The sequence below is a fragment of the Diabrotica virgifera genome, chromosome 4 (genome assembly GCF_917563875.1).
Source record: "Diabrotica virgifera virgifera chromosome 4, PGI_DIABVI_V3a".
Lineage (NCBI taxonomy): Eukaryota > Metazoa > Arthropoda > Insecta > Coleoptera > Chrysomelidae > Diabrotica > Diabrotica virgifera.
This window is the reverse complement of record NC_065446.1, coordinates 219950410-219973581: the sequence shown is the minus strand read 5'-3', so window position 1 is coordinate 219973581 and position 23172 is coordinate 219950410. Positions and strand designations below refer to the sequence as shown.

General features: G+C 33.1%; 1 protein-coding gene across 1 annotated transcript; it reads left to right on the top strand.

The window, feature by feature from the left end:
- The first annotated feature begins 210 nt into the window (after positions 1 to 210).
- On the top strand, positions 211 to 20092 carry LOC126883807 (ornithine decarboxylase-like). Its single transcript, XM_050649477.1, has 3 exons — positions 211 to 397; positions 19330 to 19579; positions 19765 to 20092. Exons 1-3 carry the CDS (start codon positions 211 to 213, stop codon positions 20090 to 20092), a joined length of 765 nt encoding a protein of 254 aa, XP_050505434.1.
- The last annotated feature ends 3080 nt before the right edge of the window (positions 20093 to 23172 follow it).

Here is a 23172-nt window from a genome sequence, read left to right as displayed (position 1 = left end):
TAAAGTCACCTTACATACCTTACATATTTTTATCGTTAAAATAAACACATTCCACAAAGCACGTTTTTAACTTTTGCAAAAAACAGTTGACTGTTCTGATAAGACTCTCACATAATCTTTCTTCGTTTCGTTTCAGCTTGCTTATTTCATTGAAAATATTCAACTGAATTTGACAAAAACAAATTTTATTATAATCAAACAAAAAACAAAATGAAAATTCCAAGTGTTGATGATCGGATCCATGTTTTGGATGACCAATCGAACGTATGGACGGTGATCCGGAAAATCGTAAGCAACAACAATCAGGATGATGCCTTTTACGTCTTGGATGTCGGAGATATCGTCAGGAAACATCAGGAATGGCTCGAAAAACTACCTCGAGTCAAGCCGCACTACGGTAAACAGTTTTGATTATTATTTTATGATTTTCTTCCAGCGTTCGTATATTAGTCCAGAGTAATAAGGTTTTTTTCGGAACACTCAAAGATCCAGGTAGGACTATTTTTTAGTTATTGTAGACCTATAGGAAGAAAACCTACCTGTTTCCCACCTAGAGTTCGCGTCCGTTTTTTAATTATTATTAACAATTTAGTGCACAAATCGCGATTTTTTCGATTTTTTACACCCCATTCAAATGCTACATAGTTGACATAAAATTACAAAATTTAATTTTGTAGAACATTGAAAAACCTTCAAAATGCCGATTTTTCAAAATAAGTGAACATTGTCATTTGTTAATAACTTTTACTAAAACTACCTTAAAACTTTAGTGTTTCACTAAAAGTTGGGTATTGGCGTACTTAACAAACCTTCAAAATTTGAGACCGATCCATTAATTAGTTTAAGAGTTATTCTATTTGTTATCCCAGAGACCTTTATTTTGCATTAAGATAAGACAAAAAATAATGAAGATAGGGCAATTCTGAGTAGCCAAATGAAAGTAGAAGAGTGATAGTATCAAAATGTATTAAAAAAAGATAAAAAATAATTAATATAGTCAAAAATCCCAATGCCAAATTTTTGAAATTTTGTAGTTTATAAACATTTAGAATAACTTTAAAAATGTTGTCCGTAGAAACAATCTTTTTATATATTCGAAAAGATAGTATTTTAAGACGAATTTTAAAATAAAAAAATTTAGCCTGGGTTCATTTGGGACAAAGTTAGCCATATGTTTTTTTAATTCACAGCTAATTTGTTTATAATAATTAAGGAATCTCATTAATGCCATTTTAAAGAATGGGATTTGTATTTTTTCTTAAAAAATTTGCACTAACATTTTACCTTCACGTCACCCTCTACGATTTTTCAAAAATGTAGTTCAAACGATTACTAGGGGAAACCTACAAATCCACCGAGTTAAAATACCGAAAAAGCAATTTCAAACGAATATAATTTTCTGTATCTTCGGAACAACTCAATGGATTTTGATCTTTCTTTTTTTAATTTGTATGTAATTTCTACGTACATTACAAATATGCAATTTGTTTATAAATTTATTTATTAATAAACAGTCTAATTTTGTTCTGAGTCTATTTCCTTGTGGCATTTTTATAATCAACTATTTTCAATGGGAAATTTATTTGTGGCTTATTTCCCATTTAAAATAGTTGATCAGTCTAATTTGTTTAAACAATTCTTGAAAAAATATTTTTTTTTACAAAAATCTATTTTTTAATCATAGTATCATTAATGATCATAGAAAAAGTTAAAGTACACTTTAATAAATGATTTTTATTAGATAATTATTTATTGAAGATAATTTATTTATTAAAGTATACCTTAACTTTCCCTATAATTAATAACGATATATGATTAAAATCATGGATTTTTGGGAAAAATTATTTTTTTAAAAATTGTTTAAGAAAATTAGACTGTTTATTAATTAATAAATGTCTAGACAAATTGCATATTTGTAATGTACAGAAAAATTACATACATATTAAAAAAAGAAAGATCAAAATATATTCAGTAGATCCCGAGATATAGAAAATTATAGTAGTTTTAAGTTGCCTTTTTTAGTTTTTGAACTCCTGCATTTGTCGGCTCCTAGCTCCCCCTTCACGTACTACGACGAGCCACCAATTGAACTGAAATTTCAAAAATTCGTATAAAATACCAGCTTTTCTAATATGTAAACTGATTTTTTCTACGGGCAATATTTTTAAAGTTATTCTAAATGTTTATAAACTACAAAATTTCACAAATTTCGCATTAGGGTTTTTGACTATACTAGATAATTTTTTATCTTTTTTTAGTACATTTTGATAGCATTAGTTTTCTACTTTCATTTGGCATATGCAGAATTGTCCTATCTTCATTATTTTCTGTCTTATGTTATTGCAAAATAAAGGTCTCTGGGATAAACAATTAAAATAACTCTTAAAGAACAACGAATAACGAATATAATTTTCTGTATCTCCGGATCAACTCAATGGATTTTGATCTTTCTTTTTTTTTAATTTGCATGTAATTTCTACGTACATTACATATATGCAATTTGTTTATAAATTTATTAATTAATAAACAATCTAATTTGTTTAAACAATTCTTGAAAACATATTTTTTTACAAAAATCTATTTTTTAATCATAGTATCATTAATGATCATAGAAAAAGTTAAAGTACACTTTAATAAATAAATGATTTTTATTAGATACTTATTTATTGAAGATAATTTATTTATTAAAGTATACCTTAACTTTTTCTACGATTAATAACGATAGTATGATTAAAATAATGGATTTTTGGGAAAAAATTATATTTTCAAAAATCGTTTAAACAAATTAGATAGTTAATTAAATAATAAATGTCTAGACAAATTGCATATTTGTAATGTACAGAAAAATTACATACAAATTAAAAAAAGAACGAACAAAATATATTCAGTAGATCCCGAGATATAGAAAATGATAGTAGTTTTAAGTTGCCTTTTTTAGTTTTTGAACTCGTGCATTTGTCGGCTCCCAGCTCCACCTTCACTTACCATGACTAGTCACCAATTGAACTACATATTTAAAAATTCGTGTAAAATACCAGCTTTTCAAATATGTAAAATGTTTATAAACTACAAAATTTCACAAATTTGGCATTAGGATTTTTGACTATATTAGATAATTTTTTTATCTTTTTTTTGTAGGTACATTTTGATAGCATCATTTTTCTACTTTCATTTGGCATATGCAGAATTGTCCTATGTTCATTATTTTCTGTCTTATGTTATTGCAAAATAAAGATTTCTGGGATAAACAATTAGAATAACTCTTAAACTAATTAATGGATCGGTCTCAAATTTTGAGGGTTTGTTAATTATCCCAATACCCAACTTTGGGTGAAGCACTAAAGTTCTAAGGCAGTTTTAGTAAAAGTTATTAACAAATAACCATTTTCACTTATTTTGCAGTTTGCGTAGCAACAAATTAACTTTTTAACTTAAAAAAATCGGAATTTTGAAGGTTTTTTAATGTTCTAAAAAATTACATTTTGTAATTTTATGTCAATTATTTAGCTTTTGAATTGGGTGCAAAAATCGAAAAAATCGCGATTTTTGCACTAAATTGTTAATAATTAAAAAACGGACGCGAACTCTAGGCAGGAAACAGGTAGGTAGGTTTTCTTCCTATATGTCTACAATAACTAAAAAAGTAGTCAGCTACCTGGATCTTTGAGTGTCCCGAACATGGTCTATTTCTATCTTATTACCCTGGAGTATATACGTTATGACTCGGAATGGACCATAATATTGGAATGAATATTTTGAATTTTTTTGATATACGATTTTCCTGACTGCGAACAGCCTACCATCTTAGTATAAAATATTAGAGAGTTTTGCCCTTTTAAGCTTCATTTTTTTAAATTTGATTTGATAAGATAGTTTGTAAAGGCATTTAAAATATATGTTTATGAAATTTAAAAAATATAGTTGAAAGACTGGTATAGGTACCTACAGTTGAAAAAATATGCATGTGTAGAATATCTCTTTTAGATCTTTTTATTGTAATATACAATACTTCTCTATTTTATAAAATATTCTGATATTAATTATTTTTCTTATGGGGCCTTATTTAATTAATAGTCTAGGCGCCAGCTAAGTTACCGTGGCCTTTTCAAATCTGATTGGCAAACCGAAGTATTTCTTATGTACCCATTTTTGGCTGCTAATTACGAATTTCGAGGGTGGATTTTGATCCGAGTGGTCAAAAATTGTTATTAACAATTTAATTATTTACAAAATGTTTATATGGCTCGTAAACTAAAAGAGATAAAAAAATTCATATAAAATTTTTTCCTTAATAAAAAACAAAAAATGGCGTTTACTAAACATACAATATAAATACTAGACCTCAAGATATTGTAAAATTAGTGCGTAATGAAAATTACAAATTGTAAAAGAAGTATTTTTCGAAGCTTTTCCAATCATAAGGCCGTCCGCACATGGGTCGATCGAAGACACGTCTCGAAGTTCGCGTGGCTTGCTCGTCTTGTACGAACCCTGCGACACAAGCGATTGCCCTCCGCACACTAGTCGATTCTGTTTTTATAAATTAACGCATTTTTTTTTATAGTAACCAAAACGACTATTTCGATCTGTGAAAAGTACGGTATTAAGGTAAGTTGACCAAATAAGGCCCACTTAATGTTTGTTAGTTGTTTTTTGATAAATAAAATCACGATATAAATCTGAAAACCACAGAGAAGATAAATCACATATTTAAATTTAATAGGAAATTGTTAAATTTTGTCAAATGTTTTATGAGATGTTACTTTTTAGTCTTTAAAAAATGGTTGCTTCTGGGCCTAATTAGGAACACCATGTTCTTAATAAGGCCCACTTCATGTTCTTAATAAGGCCCACTTTTTAAATGTGACAATTATGCCTGGTTGCACCAACAGACCTTCAGCTCCAGTTTAGCCCAGTTCAGCTTATGTCGCATTGACGTTCCACGTCTTAAGTTTAAGGTCAATAGTGGAGCTGCCAATAGGATTATTCGTTGCGGAAGTCGAAGCTGATGGAATAGCAGAATCTTCTGAGTCTAATTTATTTTCTGTTATTTCTGATGGGCAAAAAGCTATGTCAGGAATGACACTTGGATCATACGGGTATATTCCCGTAGCACGAAAACCTGAAATAACATTTGATGCTGCAGTTGCTTTTGGCCATACTTTTGAGAAAATTGTGCCAAACGAAAATTTATTGATCGTTGGATCTGGTTTATTTGTCCAGTAGGTGATAACTTCGTCGTCCCAGTAAGATTCGAAGGCTTTAAATACCGCCTTGTCCATAGGTTGCAGTTCATGTGTGCAATTACTTGGTAGGCAAAAAAGCGTAATTTCATGCGACTCGGCTTTATCAACAATACCTGCATCCAAATGGGACGATGCTCCATCAAAAATAAGCAGTACTCTTCCTATTGGCTTGTACTTAGCAAAATGTTGTACCCACTTAATGAAAACTGGCAGTATGACTAAAGTAGTCATACTTCCTTTCTCGGTCATTTCAATAACTGTTCCAGCAGGAAGATTGTCATACCATTCATTCTTCTTTCTTTTTCCTTTGAACAAGATCATAGGTGGAATTATTTGTCCTATAGCATTTCCACAACCGACGATTGACACATTCTCAGCGTGCTCTTGCGAAATCAAATGAACTTGTTTGACACCTTTACGAGCATATACCTGTTGTGATTTATGAAGGTTTAGGCGGCAACCTTTCTCATCAATATTAAAAATGCGTTGAGGGCTTTGCAGGATATCAAGCTTCAACATAACTTCGCGTAGCTTTTCAAAATAGTCATTGACTATGAATCTGTTTAATTTGGCGGCTCTAGCTGGATTCATGAATTGAGATTTTCTTTTAACTACTTCGGGATGTCGATTTAAAAAAAGTTTGAGCCATTTTCGACCAGCTAAGTTTTTATCGATAAAAGGTGCAGATATGCCATTTCTTTGGCAATATTCATGGACAGAACGTCTTATCACTGTTGATGTCAGAGGCATTCCAACGTCAGCTAGCCTAAAAATTCTTCCACACAACTCAGATTCTTGTTGGGGGGTTAAACATGAAGGGCGCCCAAGTTTCTTTCCGATTTTCCACTAAGCAAATGATTCCTAAGTGTTCGACGGGCAATATTAAATTCTTTGGCGGCTGTTCTTACTGACATCCCATTTTTAAGTGCTTGCAAGGCCAAAGCCATTTGTTCTTCAGTCCATAAAGCTCTAGGCATCTTAAGCTTTTTAGTATTCTTTCTGAAACAAAGTTAAAAACTTATAAAACGTGTTATTGTAGTGGTCTTAACAAGGCCCACCCGTAGTCTTAATAAGGCCCACACGGGCCTTATTAGGAATACTGTAGGTGATCAATGTTTTTTAGACATTACCATTATTTACGTTTAATAAACATAAGGTAATTCAGGTACTATGAAAGTACAACTAATAAGTAAACAAATGTCATGCAGAATAAAAAAAATCGCACTCATAATCGTATTAAATTACAAAAGCATACTAACCTCAATATTAGATTGGATATTTACCCATTGACCACTGTAAATGAATGATCATATAAAAGCGACAGTTCGCGTCGCTGCTCAACTTAGTGTAACAATTTGCACCTAGATGGCTCTACTGCGTCTGTACATTGCAGCATACTGCCATTTTTTGTCCATCCTGAGGAATAAGGGCGAGTGGGCTTTATTAGGAACCGGGCTTTATTTGGCGAACCTACCTTATTACATTTTTATACAGTTGCATTATACAGTTGAGGGTATTTTTCTACTTCCTCAACGAATTTTATAATAAACATCTAGAAACAGAAGTTCAATGTTTTCAGAATTTTACATTACAAACAAATATTTCTACAAAGCTAATAGTACTACAATCAACGAACATAACATTCACCGATCTTTAAAAAGACTAAAATTTAATTTAGGGCAAAAGTCAACAAAAACGAAGCCAACAAATAAAATAATGACTGTAAACGTGCGTCTCACTCGAACTTTCTCGTACGCTTCAGACGCTTCAGATCGCACGGAACGAGAGTCGTACAAGACGAGGAGATTTGCAATCCTAAACGCTCCGTGTACGGAGCTCAATGCCACAACGAAGGAACTTAAGTGACGGGGAGAGATCTACGCGATTGGAATCGAGTCGATTACTCCGAGCGTCGCTCCATGTGCGGACGGCCTAACTCGGCTTCTACCCATGCAAATGAGTTTAGAAAGTCTCATTTTAAAGCTTGATTCATAGACTTTCAAACAAAGTTTGTTAAGTTATTTTATCTTTATTTGTGTTAAAGCTATACCCGTTTGAACTTAGTTTGAAATCGTATTCGCTGTGTTCAAGTACATGGAGAGGATACGAGAAACGATCGTGCGCGTCTAGCGGACAAATCTGGCAACTTTCTTAAAATATATTTCTTAAATAATTCATATTGTTAATTGAAATTGTCAAATTGACGTACATTTCATACCTACTGCTATTGAAGAAAATGAGATTTCGCAAATGATATGTTATTGGGACCGTGCAAGTTCGGAAAAGCGACACCTGGTTTCATAGCTCGGCAACTTTTTTCGCCCTTTTAATTATATTGGCCAATCATATTGGTCCTGGTTGCTGGATAATTGTCAAGGCCGTAGCCCAAAAAAAATATAAGAAGAAAAAGTAAGATAAAGGTTATGTTATTAAAAGGTAAACAATTGTATGTAGTAAATAAAATTAGTTATTCAAATGCAGTACTGCAAACAAAATACAATTAATTAAATATACTTTTATATAATAATTGCTAAATATGCTATCTGGGCTGCAACATTAAGGATACTTGGGATCATAGCTACGAAATAAAAACTCGTATTGAAAAAGCCAGAAGCTCTTTTAACAGTCTTAGGAAGATTCTGTGCAATTTGTCTTTAAGTATCAATATACGCATAAGAATTCTTAGATGTTACGTCTTTAGTGTCCTCCTATATGGAGTTGAAAGCTGGAGCCTGATAGAAGATGCCATAAAACGGTTAGAGGCGTTTGAAATGTGGTGCTGCCGACGTATGTTGAGTGTCTCATATATACACACACAACTAATATAACTATTCTCCAGAGGCTAAGAAAAGACAAAGAAATAATTAACACCGTAAAGAACAGAAAACTGGCTTACTTCGGCCACATTATGCGTAATGAAAAATACCGACTGCTACGGTTGATTCTACAAGGCAAGATTGAGAGCAGGAGAGGCCCTGGACGTAGACGTATATCCTGGCTGGCCAATCTTAGGAAGTGGACTGGTCTAACGTCAACTGATCTATTTCGAGCTGCCGTAAATAGAATAAGATGGGTCAATGTGTCGCCAACATCTCCAGAAGATAGGCACTTTTAGAAGAAGATAATAATTGCATATCATATCAATATTTTGAGCAACATATGAGTTTTCTTCTTAAATGACAGTAGGTATGAAATGTACGTCAATTTGACAATTTCAATTGACAATATGAATTAATTAAGAAAGTTGCAAGATTTCTCCGCTATTCGCGCACGATCGTTTCTCGTATCCTCTCCAAGTACTTGCACACCCCGAATAGGTAGGTACATTGTAAAAATTATATGTTGCTCCACAATATTGATATGATATGCAATTATTAAATTGAATTTAATTATTGGTATGTTGCTTGTAGTACAATGTATACCTTTTAATAACATAACCTCAATCTTACTTTTTCTTCTTATTCTTTTTTGGGCTATGGTCTTGACAATTATCTAGTAACCAGAACTAATATAATTGGCCAATATAACTAAAAGTACTAAAAATATTACTGAGCTATGAAACCAGGTGTCGCTCTTCCGAACTTGCACGGTCCCAATTAGGATCTTCAAAAATGAAAAATTAAGATAACGTACATATTACAATTATTTCTAATTTGTATCTAGAGGTTCGCGCGAACCTTTTCGCTGTGAACCGATCTTGCGCCTCAGAGCGCGCTATTAATATATCTATATCTTGGCCATGAATAAACCTACGAACATCTTCCTAAGCTCAAACTGTTTTGAACCTTTTCAGTTCTTCTATAATTACTGTTAATTAAAGTATAAACGTTTATTGCTCAAATTTGCTTAAAACCTTTATAAACAAATTATATATATGTACTAAGCTTTTCCATAGTTTTCACTGTATTCCTTCACTCAACCGTTTTCTCCAGTTGTTTCTGTTTTGTCAGTCCGCTTCCTGTAGACTTCTTCTTTCTATTGCTTCATCCACTTCATCTCTGAAAGGTCTTCGGGATCTGCCTCTCTTCGTTCTATCTATCGTGCTCCACTCTGTTGCGCCAATGTGTTTTAAATGCATTCATTTTTTTCGAATCCTGAGAAAACTAATAAATGTTTTTGAAAAATTTAAACACGTAATGAAAGATTACATTATTACCGAGGGCCGAAAGTCCCTTAGAATAACCAAAAAGTTTTTGAAGTTATACTCCTTTACCGGCGATATGAGGGTGAATTTTTATATGTTAAAACCTATGATCCCGGCGCATGCGCATTATAACTTTGTTCTGATTGGATGTTCAAATGACATGTCAAAAATTATTCAATATGGCGGCTGTGGTACAGCTGTACGTAGTTTGATTATTTATGGTTGTTGCGTTTTGAAATTTGTGGGAAAAGAAACAAAGTTAGTTAATAGTTATACTGCCTTTTTAAATAGTTTTCATATACCTATATTTTTTGGACTTTTGGACTATTTTGGACAAGGAAAACTCATTCTAATTTGGTAAGTAGTTTTTATTATAATCATATTGTAATTATACATTTGGATTAGGTTGGAATACATACATTTATTTTCTCAAGAATGGGGATTTTAGAGAGAAATCCCAAATTAGGTCCGATTTTTATTTTTAAATTATGATTTTTTGGCGTAGATTTATTTATCTAGTAGGTATGTAATGCTTTGATTTACATACTTAATTTGATTACCAACAAAAGTTCTACCAATCTTCATCTAATATATTGTTTTCTTACTGTTTTGTTATATTTTAATATTTTCTTCCACAAAATTTAAACTACATAATTTAATTATATTCAAAACAACTGTCAAACAGTAAAACGTTCAGTTACCCTATTTTTCCACATGACAAATAATGTGGAATTGGACGAGTGAGTCTGGGCTTCGATTACGAATCAAAGCGCCTCGAAATTCACGGGTTCGATTCCCGATGCAAGTTTTTATTTTTTTATGCATTTTATGATTGTAAGTACCTATATTTGTTATATAATTTTTTTTCAGAAAATGCGTATTTAAAATTTTTGCCAACAATTATTATCGTTCAGAAATAATTTTTTCTTTGTGGCATTTTTCAGTGTGTTTGTGTGCGTTTTATTCTTTTATTTTTTTTAAATTTTTGGTATTCTTTTAAAAATCACATAATATGTAGTAGAAGTATAACTTCTTACGTGCGTACAAAGTACACACACATTCTGTTTTTTTTTTGAATGAAATATTTGAAATTAAACATCACACTAAATTTTTTATTACCCCTGGAACTTATTAAAATAAACATTATAGAAGTTTTCAAAGACTTTTGGCCCTCGGTAATAATCTTTCATTCTGCGTTTAAATTTTTCAAAAATACTTATTAATTTTCTCAGGATTTGAAAAAAAACTAATACATTTAAACACATTGGCGTGAAATTTTGCGTCTACGCCTTTAATTTCTATGTTATTTATTTTATCTCTTCTTGTTACTCTGCAGCTTCTCCTTATGAATTCCATCTCTGTTGCTCTTATGTTGTTTATGGTTTTCTTATTTATTTTTCAAGTTTCACACCCATAAGTGAGGTTACTTCTTGTCATGATATCGCACAGCTCAAACAGTGTCACAACTAAAAAAAATTAAAAACGGTTTTATTGCATTAACAGTTTAATAAAAAGTGGAAGTAAAACTAAATGACTTCAAGGATTTTAAGACTCTTTAAAACAATAACTGTTTTAACTGTCCACTTTTTATTATAAGAAAAAAAACTAAGCAGAATACAGACTTTCGTATGTGTCAGATGTTATCCACTTGGAAGTATGTATGTAGCGTTAATTTGGGATTACTTTTTTCAAAACTAATTTTAGTTCGGAAACATTCCAATCTGTTGATCTTAACAGAAATCCTAGGCGTGTTGAGTTTCCCGCGGCTCTGCCTGTGATTCACGATAAGCCAAAGGAATTTCATAATTTTTATAAAAATTTATTCCACTCCGATAAAGTAGATGAGGATTTATAAAAATTTTCCAAAATAATTGTAAGTGAACAACAGTCATGATCATTTGAGTTTCGTTTTTCGTTAGTTTTGTTTACTCATTTTGTTTTATAGATATTGTTTATTTTATTTAATTTAAAAAAAGAAGTGTTCTTGACTAAATTTTGTTTCATGTATCATATTATCTCCATATTATTTATTCACTTGTGTCAACTTACAGGGAAGCATGGAGAACAGAAAATATACCGAAAGACTGGGAAGAAAATTTATTGATACCAATACACAAGAAAGGAGATGAAGCGGAATGTGATAACTATAGGGCTATATGCTTATCATCAGTGAAAAGTACTGAAAGGAAAACTAGAAGAAGAACAAGCGGCTTTTATGAAGGAAAGAGGAACAACAGATAATATATAGATACTGAGAAATATAATTGAAAGGAAAAACGAAATAGGAGAAGACTTATATATTACGTTTATAGATATTAAAGCTGCCAGTCGGAAAAATGAAAGAATACCCATGCGTCATCGATGATATGCATACGAATCAAATCAAAAATTTCTAGTCAAAACAAAGTCTAAACTAAGTTATTACTGAAAATAAACGGGTGTGACTACTACCCCACTGTATAAATTTCGTGGGGCTCAGTGGAGGCTGTTCTTCAGAGAGAATGGAAACACCAAATAGTAATGCGAGAATTTATTAATGAGACCTACACTAAGGGTGGTTACCCCGGGAGAACTTTGAGTACTGACTTATGACATATTCGCGTTTCAGTTGAAGACTCTATTTGCTACATATTGAATGTATGAAGGAATGAAGTTAGAGGCACCTCTGGCCTGGTCGAAGTGATTCTTGAGAATGATTCTAAATGTGTATTCTTTCTCAGCGGTGGCACTTAGTATTGGTGTCAAGCCACGCGCTGAGTATATTTACAAATATTGAGAACAAAGAAATATATTTGATCATCAAATTAAATAATGCAATTGCCCGAATTATTGTTTACAATTTATAATTCGTGAATTAAATTAGAGACCCGTACATGTAATTATATAATAACAAATTGGTTCATGTCATATACGGGGTGATAAAAATATACTGTTCAATATCGGATATGAATAATGAATGTTTGATATTGGACACCCACCGTCACCGTACAATTTTTCGCTACGTAAGAATGTGTCAAAAAATTTTTGTGATATTATTCTTTTTCTGATAATATATATTTATTGGTGATAAATGTTACTATTACTACCGTAATTAATTATTTGGTATAGATTAATAATACAAAAATAATGAGTAAGCAAATATAGTATTATGAATTTCTCCATGTTAAAGTTGCCAGTGGACGTAAATAGTAACAGGAATTTAAATGTCATTTATGTCAGCTGCATTAGGTGATTAAAATGAAAGTAAACTTAATGAATTCAGATTATTAGGTATCCAGATCATTTTCCAGACATTATCTGCAAATAAATATACATTCGTAAAAATATACTAATCTGTAATTTTATACACTATGAAAAGTCAGAGTATTAAAATTTATAAACTCTACCGAACCTAACCCAGTTTCACTGTCAAAGTGACAGAAATTTAATCAGTCAGATTATAGTTGACCAGCACGATTACTCGAATAGTAGTTTATACAATCATTATCTCTACTTGATCTCTACTCATGTTGAATGTTTTTCTAAGTATGACATTAGAAGTACAGAAATAGTCAAGTGTGAGTTTAAATTTTCTACTAAATTAATATAACTACGTTGAACAATTGTATCGCCGTCTCACTCGGTCAATTATAAATATGTAACTGCGTAGTGCGTATGTCTTGGATAACGTTTTTGATTTGTAGACAACACTTAATAATCTATCTCTCTCATTTGTTATTTATAGAAAAAGGCAGCAAATCCAAAATATGTGCTTGATATGATCGTTCATGGGTATTCTTTAATTTTTCCGACTGTAGTAAGCGTGGTAAAAAGTACATATAGAAACGTACTTGCTAAAGTACAAATAAACGGAAACAGATCGCCAATAATAAATCTAAGGAGAGGAATAAAATAAGGGGACAGTCTCAGCCCAGTTTTGTTTATATTAGTAATGGATAGAGTAATGAAGAGCGTTAAAAGAAGGTCAAGGCAATTACAGTCAACAATAGGGTACAGGAATTTAGTACCAGTGAGAATGAAGGGATTACTATATGCAGATGACTTAGTAATAAAGCAGACAATAAAGAGAAAATGCAAAAATTAATCGATATCTGGGTGGAGGAAATAGAAAATTTGAAAATGAAGGTAAATGTAGAGAAAACGAAGACCATGATAGTAACCCAAAAGAAAAGGGAAGAAATAAATCAGACGATATTTAGGTGCAAAAACGAAATAATAGAAACAGTCTCGACGTTTGAATACCTTGGAGTAATAATATCAGAGGATGGAAAGATAGATCAAGAAATGTGGACGTGGACTATAATTTCAGTGATTTTTTGGAGAAGCCTGTCTGTATCTTCAATAAGGCATTTCCTTTAATTACGATTAAGCCAAAACGTCGCAAACCCTGGACTACCAAAGGTATCCGCATATCAGCAAAAAATATGCGTTCACTACTTTATATCAAGAAATTTACTATCAACGTCTCTGTCACTCAATATATCACCAATTACAGAGTCACATACTTAAAACTCATCAAATCAGCTAAAAAAGCCTACTATCAAAATCGTCTGGGAAGCTCCAAAAGTGTTGCAAAAGAAACTTGGTCCATAATAAACGATCTTCGAAACAAAACCCACGCAGCTCAAACATTTGCCCTTCCAAACCCTGAAAATCTAAACGAATACTTCATTAACGTGAGTAAAAATATAACATCCACTATTCAGTCTCAACAAGATCCCATTTCCTATCTCCCTAATTCAGTAATTGTCTCGAATTCATTCTTTATAAGACCAATCTATAAATCTGAATTGATCCAAACGATCAATAGTATCAAAAGCAAATCATCTTGTAGTACTGATGGACTATCCATAAAAATCTTCTCAAATCTCACAGATAATGTGTTAGAACTCCTCGTGTCACTAATTAATGATTCCTTTGAAAACGGTAAATTTCCAGAGTGCCTAAAGACAGCCATTATTATTCCTCTTCATAAAGGTGGCGAAAAATCTAATGCCTGCAACTATAGACCTATTGCCCTACTACCGGTACTCTCCAAAATTATTGAGAGGCTCATAAAAACCCGACTTATGTCCTTTCTCTTTGATAACAATATTTTATCACAAAATCAGTTCGGCTTCTTAACTAATAAATGTACAACTGATGCCATGTTTTCTGTACTTCACGAGGTTTACCAAGCACTAAACAATAATCTTTATACTGCCACTGTTTTCTGTGACTATTCCAAAGCTTTTGATTGTGTAAATCACAACATTTTGATTAAAAAACTGAATTACTATGGAATTCGAGGTATTTCTTTGAATTGGTTTAAATCTTACTTAGATAATAGGAAACAATTGGTTAGAGCAAATGATACTGACTCTAGTCTCAAAAACATTATATGTGGAGTACCACAAGGTTCAGTATTGGGTCCTCTACTTTTCCTGATCTTTATAAATGACATCACTAATTTAAAAATCGATGGAAAAATTTTTCTTTTTGCTGATGATACCAGTATCACTTGGAGCAACTCAACTATTGCAACTCTTCATGCAACTATAACTTCTGATCTTCTTACGATAAAAACCTGGTCTGACTCTAATTTACTCTCCTTTAACGTGGATAAAACGGTAGCATTATCATATAAAGGTGCTCTTCAACCCCTGCTTGTGAATAGCAGCCAGATCTCTACCGTTGATTCTGTAAAATTTCTTGGTATTCTTTTAGACAGCAACCTCAAATGGTCCCTTCATATCGATTTGTTAAGTAAGAAACTCGCCTCGGCCTGCTATGCCATAAGATCTGTTTCGAAGGAACTCAATTTAGCATCTTCTAAAATAACATATTTTTCTTTATTCGAGTCTCATCTTCGATATGGTCTTCCTTTTTGGGGGTCTAGTACAGCTGCCCAATTTGATGTTATTTTCAAATTACAAAAAAGAGCAATAAGATATCTGTTTGGCCTCAGAAGAACAACCCATTGCAGAAGTTACTTTAAAGATCACGAAATTTTAACCCTTCCATCTTTGTATATTTTAGAAACTGTTTGCTTAATTCGTAAACACATGCATGTCTTTCCAGCAAGGCCTCATCATGACTACTCCACCAGAAATTCAACTTTTGATGTCTATTTACCGATCCCGTCTTCTGAGTTAGTAAAGAAATCTATACTATATTCCGCAAAAAAACTATACAACCATCTCCCTTTACAACTTAAATCTGCAACATCCTTTCTCAAGTTCCGTAAAATGACAAAAGCTCATTTATCTAAAAGACCATATTATTCAGTAGAAGAGTTTCTTAATGACTAACTAAGAAATCACAGTAATGTACAAGTAACTAAAGTGTATTTATCTATATTTGGGTGTCACATACAGCAGCTTAAACTTATTAGTTCCTTTGTTTGTGTTTTATTATATTATGTTGTAGGTTCAATTTTGCAATTTATAGTAATTTTGCAATATATTGGTTTTTTTTTTTTTACTTCACTTTTTTTAACTTGTTTATATATTTTTTTATTGACGATTTATCTAATTTTATAAAATTGTATTTGTTATTGTTATTGTTATGTATATCTTTTTCGTGAATCTATGTTAAGCTTTGTCCATAAAATTGTATAATTTTCAGTGACAATAAAGCATATTTCTATTCTATTCTATAAATCTCACACATAGCGAAAAAAGCAAATAAGATCTACTATGCACCAAATAAAACAATATTTGGAAAGGAAGAAATAGATAAAGAAATAAAACTGAAGGTATACAACGCAATCTCTGTACCAACTTTAATATATGCCAGTGAGACATGGGTAAACAATGTTTTCATGCCAAACAGTATTAACTCCATGTTTTTAAAAAAATTAAATAGGTATAAAAATAACAAATACAGTAATATATGGTATCATTTATACTTACTTATCAAATAGTGTTTATCACATATTTGAAGAAAAAGAAATAAAAATTGTATTTAAGATTTACTCTTTATATTTCTTTTAAACTGCTCTCCTGTAAAATTTCAATTTTGTGAGTTAATACAGTTTAGCTCTGAGGTACAGCTATATGATTAACATTAAATGACTGTACCTATGTACACATATTATTAACTTAGCTATAGGTACTACAATTGTAACAATATTAATTTTTGTGCGTTAAATCTGATGGTGTTTGTCTCTTTATCGTTTTGTTTCTTGACTGTAATCTGACAAATTAATTTCAAGAACGTTCGCGTGGCTTTCAAGACGTACGATGTATTTTTCACTTAACTCCACTCTCACTGCACTGACGGTTTTCGTCTGCAGATCACTGTAAATATTCCTGCTAGTAAAAAACCACGGAGCATCGATTATTGAACGTAACAACTTAGACTGGAGTCTCTTAATTATGGATATATTCGACTTGGATGCTGTTCCCCAGAGTTGCAGATCATATGCCCAGACTAATTTGAATAAGTACTTATAGTAGTTTATTTCTTGTCATGAGCTAGACTTACTCCCTAGAAGCCAATAGTTCTTATCAGATTCCATGCCCAGTTGTTTTCGTTTGTTCCATATATGGGTCCTCCAGGTTAATCATCTGTCCAGTTGCATACCCACGTATTTTACAGAGGCAACAGAGGGAATTACCTTATTATTAATTGTTACTGTTGCTGATTCACTGTGACATTTTGTAAAAACAATATGGTTTGCTTTTGTTCATTTATTTTAATTATCCAATTAAGTGCCCATGTATTTATTTGATGTAAGGCTCTCTGGAGTTTTGCAACAGCTTCGACAGGATTTTTGTGTACTGCTAGGATTGCAGTGTTGTCCGCAAAGGGGGTGGTCGTTGTATTATGATTTGTGGGTAAGTTGGCAGTGTAAACCAGATACAGTTGTGCTCCCAGAACGCTTCCTTGCGGTACCCCTGGTCTGATGTGATATAGTTTTTTATATGTTGACTCGAACTTCACTCAAAAATATCTTTCTGGTAAATACTATTTCAGTGGTGTATACAGTTCCTCTGGTAAATTCTTTTTCAGTTTATACAACAGTCCGTGATACCAAACTTTATCAAAAGCCTGGCTAACATTGAGGAATGCTGCTGAATATTAACTTTTTTCTTCAAATGTTTTATTTATAACTTTGACCACTCTGTCAGCTTGTTCGACGTTACCATGATCTCTCCTAAAGCCGAATTTGTGGTCGGGTATCATATTTCTGTCTGTTAATATTTTTAAGAGTCTTTTTTGTATTATTTTTTTATATTTACACCTTATATATGATTGATAATGGTGCTTCTTTCAGAATTTTAAACTTCTGAGACTATTTTTGGCTTAGATTAGAGTTTTTTCGAAGTAGGTCTGAAGCTGTTTTAGTATGATACAATTGATCCAAATAATGGCATAACCCAGACATCCAAAGTGAAAGTTGTCCTCCAAGACCAAATTGTTCTATATGGTCCACATAATGTTAAGAAAAAAGTCACACCATTTAGAGCGTCGGGCTTGGGGGGAGAGGGGGAAGAAATCGGTAAATTCGTAGTTTTTTAGGTTTTTCGTCAATATTTCTAAAACTATGCGGTTTAGCATAAACAACCTTCTATACAAAAATATTTTATATTAAATTTGAAATAAAAAAGGTTACATGCATAATCCTTCTAAAATGAACGGTTCCAAAGTTACGGAGGTAGTATAGTATAATTAGTCCAAAAAAGGCCTAACCCAGACATCCAAAGTAAAAGTTTTCCTCCAACACCAAATTGTTCTATATGGTCCACATATTGTTCAGTGAAAAGTTACACCATTTTGAGCGTCCGGTTTGGGGGGGGGGGGGGGGGGTGATGGGGAAGAAGTCGGTAAATTAGTAATTTTTTTATGTTTTTCGTCAATATTTTTAAAACTATGCTTTAACGTAAACAATGTTCTATACAAAAATGTTCTGCATAAAATTTAAAACAAAAAAGGTCCTATACATAATTGTTATAAAGTCAACGGTTCCAGAGTTACGGAAGGTGAAATGTGGAGGTTTTCGATACTTTTTATATTTTTTGGGCAACTGATGATGATTTTGAGTGGTGAGGTTGACGTTTCTTCAAGGGCTTATCACTAACATAGGATCGGCCACTTAAATAGCAAATTTTATTTACAAAACACAATCCTGTTAAAGATAATTTCTTTCATCAGTAATGATATCTATTATAAATTGCTCAAAAAATATAAAAAGTATCGAAAACCTCCACTTTTCACCTTCCGTAACTCCGGAACCGTTGATTTTATAACAATTATGTACAGGATATTTATTGTTTTAAATTTTATGTAGAACATTTTTGTATAAAACATTGTTTACGCTAAAGCATAGTTTTAGAAATATTGACGAAAAACCAAAAACGTAAAATAACTACTAATTTACCGACTTTTCCCCCATCTCCACCCCAAACCGGACGCTCAAAATGGTGTACCTAACTTTTTATTGAACAAACAATATGTGGATCATATAGAACAATTTGGTGCTGGAGGAAAATTTTCACTTTGGATGTCTGGGTTAGGCCTTTTTTTGGACCAATTATACTATACTACCTCCGTAACTTTGGAACCGGTCATTTTAGAAGGATTATTAAGACCTTTTTTATTTCAAATTTAATGTAGAACATTTTTGTATAGAGGGTTGTTCATGCTAAACCGTAAAATTTTAGAAATATTGACGAAAAACGTAAAAAACTACGAATCTACCGATTTCTCCTCCTCTCCCCCCCCCCCAAACCCGACGCTCAAAATGGTGTGACTTTTTTATGAACATTATGTGGAGCATATAGAACAATTTGGTGTTGGAGGATAACTTTCACTTTGGATGTCTGGGTTTGGGTCTAGTTATACCATACTATTTGTAGTATTTTCAAAATAAAAAAGTATATCATATACCTTAACATATTATTTTCTTCCTATTCCATTGATCAAATTTTTCTTATGCAAAAATTTAATTTTCAGCTGTCAAATGCAATGATAGCCTTACAGTTCTTGAAACTCTCAACGCCTTGGGAACTAACTTCGACTGCGCTTCAAAGAGCGAGATTAACAAAGTACTCAGCATGGGTGTGGAGCCCGAAAGAATCATCTTTGCCAATCCCGCCAAACCTTCCAGTCATATCAGACATGCTGCAGCTACTGGTGTTAACACTATGACATTCGACAGTGACACTGAATTGCACAAAGTTAAGAGTCTCTTTCCTGAAGCCAAGTAAGTTGCACATTTGTTTTTTAGGTTTTTTTGTGAGTAAATATATCAGTAACAAAACAATAGCACCAAGAACAAACCAATCTTAAACGTTTATAGAAAACAAAAACAGAAATTGAGCAGAAAGAATAAGAGTAGTTTACTGATGTTTATGTTTTTATGGTGTTTTATGTTTCCTTCTTTTTTAGGTTAGTAATTCGCATTCGTTGCGATGCCACTGATGTCCATTCTCCACTGGGAAACAAATTTGGTTGTGATCCTATCACTGAGGCTCCGGAACTTCTTCGAATCGCCAGATCCCTTGACTTGGACGTCGTCGGTGTGTGTTTCCACGTAGGCTCCGGATGTCGTGAACCGCCGGCTTACTGTAGGGCTATTTCAGCCGCAAGGGACATATTTGATTTTGCCGAAACCTTGGGCTACAACTTTTCTTTACTTGACATCGGAGGAGGATATCTTGGTGGAAAAGGAACTAACATCCATCAGGTTTGTCAAATTTGTTTAACATTGCAATAACAATTCTTGTACTACGAAGAAACATGTACATATGTGAAATTGCTGGTAATTTCAGAATTTTCCGTGGACTGTATGTTTTAGGGGTACCTTTGGTGGTTTAAATGGGAATTTATAAGGGTTTGTATCAACAGACAATATTATAAATAAGTTTATAACACTGTTACCAGGGCATCTTCTTCAAACTTTCCACTGCTCGCGGTTTTTACACACGTGGATCAGTTCGGCAGTTCGCTCGCGTTGGTTAATCAGGTGTATGAGATCACTCACGTTTTGACTAATCAAATTAGAAATTATTAGCAATGATTAAAAAGACACCTGGTGTGGAAGCCCTCCTGTATGCCGATGACCTCCTAATATGGGCAAGTAGCAGTCTGAAAGCGCTCGAGGGAGAAATGATCCAGGCTCTGAAAAATCTAGAAAAACGGGCGGATAAAAACTGCCTAACTGTCAATGCAACCAAAACTGTATATCAAGTATTTACCCTTTCAATAAAAAAACTACTGTCAAGCTGACATACAAAGGAGTCGATCTGGAAAGACAGGATGTAATAAAATACCTGAAGGTGTACATAGATAAGACAATGACGTGGAAACCTCAAATCGACGACACTGCAGAGAAAGCCACAAAGAGATATCGACTGCTCAAACAGCAACACAGCAACAAAGTGGGGCGCCACGCAAGATATCTTGGTAGTAACATACAAAACCTATGTCCTGCCGATATTAGAATATGGGAGTGAAGCTACAATATCTGCGAGTACAAACACCACCTCCAAGCTAGAAGTCGCCCAGAACATTGCGCCATAGATAAGGTATATATAAGTAGGCACTGCGCTTCGCCTCATAACCGGTGCTCCAAAATCAACACCGATTACATCAATGAAAGCCCAGACCGGTATTGAACCAATACAATGCCGCAGAGAGCAACACGCGTTAACCCTTTGTGGGCCAGTGGTCCCATAGTGGAACCACAATTTCAAGAATTTTTATCCTACTGTCCCGGTAAGCGTCGGCCGGAACCACAGACAAATTCTTTAATCCCCTCTCTTACACTATCGGCCTTGCATACGATCAGGTTTTGGAGCGCTTTAGTGTGTTCTAGTAGGTGATTGATGTGACACGTTTTTCGCTATTTTGCGCGCCAACTACTAAAATTTCTACTGAACGTAAACAAATTGATAATGGCAGGTAAGAACAGCTAAATTAGGTAATTTTGATGGTTTTAAAGAGATCCTATACAATTTATTCTGATATTTTTGTATATTTTATATTTTCAAGTCGTCTAAAAGGTGTGGTTCCGTATGGACCCACAAGTACTTTTTATTATTTTTTGTTGTTGTTTTTTATTTTGGGACAGACAACGAAGGCAGAAGGTCTAAATACTTTGTGTACCGTGGCTGTCTAAAAATTGAACTAAAGGTTCTTCTTCTTTTTGATGTGCCTATCCGTGACGAATGTTGGCGATCATCATGGCAATATTTATTTTAATCAGGATATTCTTCTTCTTCCTGGACCTCGCTTTCCAAATATTTTTCCTTGCAGGATGGCTTGTAGGACTAAAGGTTGGGGAGGGGTAATATATTGATACGGGATTTGAAAGACTTTACAGTTCCTGAACATTTTTTTCATTTTTATTACAGAAAGAAAACAATGGACAATAAATAATTTAGAAGCTATGGGTAATGATGGTGTATTTGCTTTGATTGAGGAAATACCATCTGACGGAGAGTCAGAAGCGTCAGATATTGATTCTGATGTTGAGGATCTTGGAAATAGTGAACCAGATAACGGCATCCCGGGCACTCAACATTCATTGGAAGAAATGAATCAAATGGTTGACGAAGGTGAACATGAAAAAGAAAATAACGAAAGTGTTTTCAGTGATTCGGATGATTGTACGCCGCTATCTGTTTTTGGGAAAAGGAAAAGAAAGCTTACAAAACAAAAACAAACTGCAAGGAAAAACAATAATAATGTACATGCAAAGAAAAATGAGATTGTCAAATGGTCAGAAAATATTCAAACTTATTACAAGACACCTTCATCTTTTGTTGAAGAAGTGGGTCCTGACATACCGGATTTACTTGAAGATCCGTTGGAGTTGTTCATGTTGTTATTTTCAGAGGAGCTGTTAGATATATTAGTGTTTCAAACAAATCTCTATGCAACCCAAATGAATCAGGGAAATGCTAACAAATTTACTCCCACTAATCGCGAAGAAATGAAGTGTTTCCTGGGGATAAACATTCTGATGGGAATAAAGCATTTACCAAGCTACAAGGATTACTGGTCTTCGAGGACAGATCTACGTGATGGTTTTATTGCATCTTATATGTCTCGCAATCGATTCAGTTGGTTACTGGGACATATTCATTTAAATGATAACAGTCTTGAACCGAAAAAAGGTGAAGTTGGCTACGACAAATTGTATAAAGTGCGACCAATGCTCGATAGGTTATCTGACAATTTCATTCGATATTATAAGCCAAGTGAATGCCAGTCAGTAGATGAGTCAATGATTAGATTCAAAGGTAGAAGCATTTTACGCCAGTATATGCCCAAGAAGCCTGTAAAACGGGGCTACAAAGTTTGGATTCATGCTAATGAATCTGGTTTTGTTTTAGAATTTCAAATCTACACTGGTAAAGTTAACAACTTACCTGAAAAAGGCTTAGGTGCACGGGTTGTAAAAGACCTTACAAGCAGTCTTGCTGGAAAATGCCATAAAATATTTATGGACAATTATTTTACTTCGTATGATCTTTTGGAACAACTTATATCCAAGTATATATATGGAAGTGGAACAGTAAAAGCTAATACTAAATATTTGTCAGAATGTAATTTTCTAGAGGACAAAACCATGGAAAGGGGAGACACTCAATGGAAGATAAGTGATGTTGGTGTACTTGCTGTGAAATGGATGGATAACAGAGCAGTTTATTTTATGAGTAATTTTCATGATCCTACTGATGTTAAACTTATTTCAAGGAAACAAAAGGATGGCTCCAAAGAAAATGTTACTTGCCAAAATTTGGTCAAAGATTACAACGAGCATATGGGTTATGTGGACAAGTCAGATAT

What these genes read in the sequence shown, in the direction of transcription:
- LOC126883807 (XM_050649477.1), top strand. Translation starts at nt 211, where the DNA reads ATGAAAATTCCAAGTGTTGATGATCGGATCCATGTTTTGGATGACCAA. An exon ending in TCGAGTCAAGCCGCACTACG is followed by an intron (nt 398 to 19,329) that starts GTAAACAGTTTT and finishes TTTAATTTTCAG; the next exon opens with CTGTCAAATGCAATGATAGC. An exon ending in AGTCTCTTTCCTGAAGCCAA is followed by an intron (nt 19,580 to 19,764) that starts GTAAGTTGCACA and finishes CTTCTTTTTTAG; the next exon opens with GTTAGTAATTCGCATTCGTT.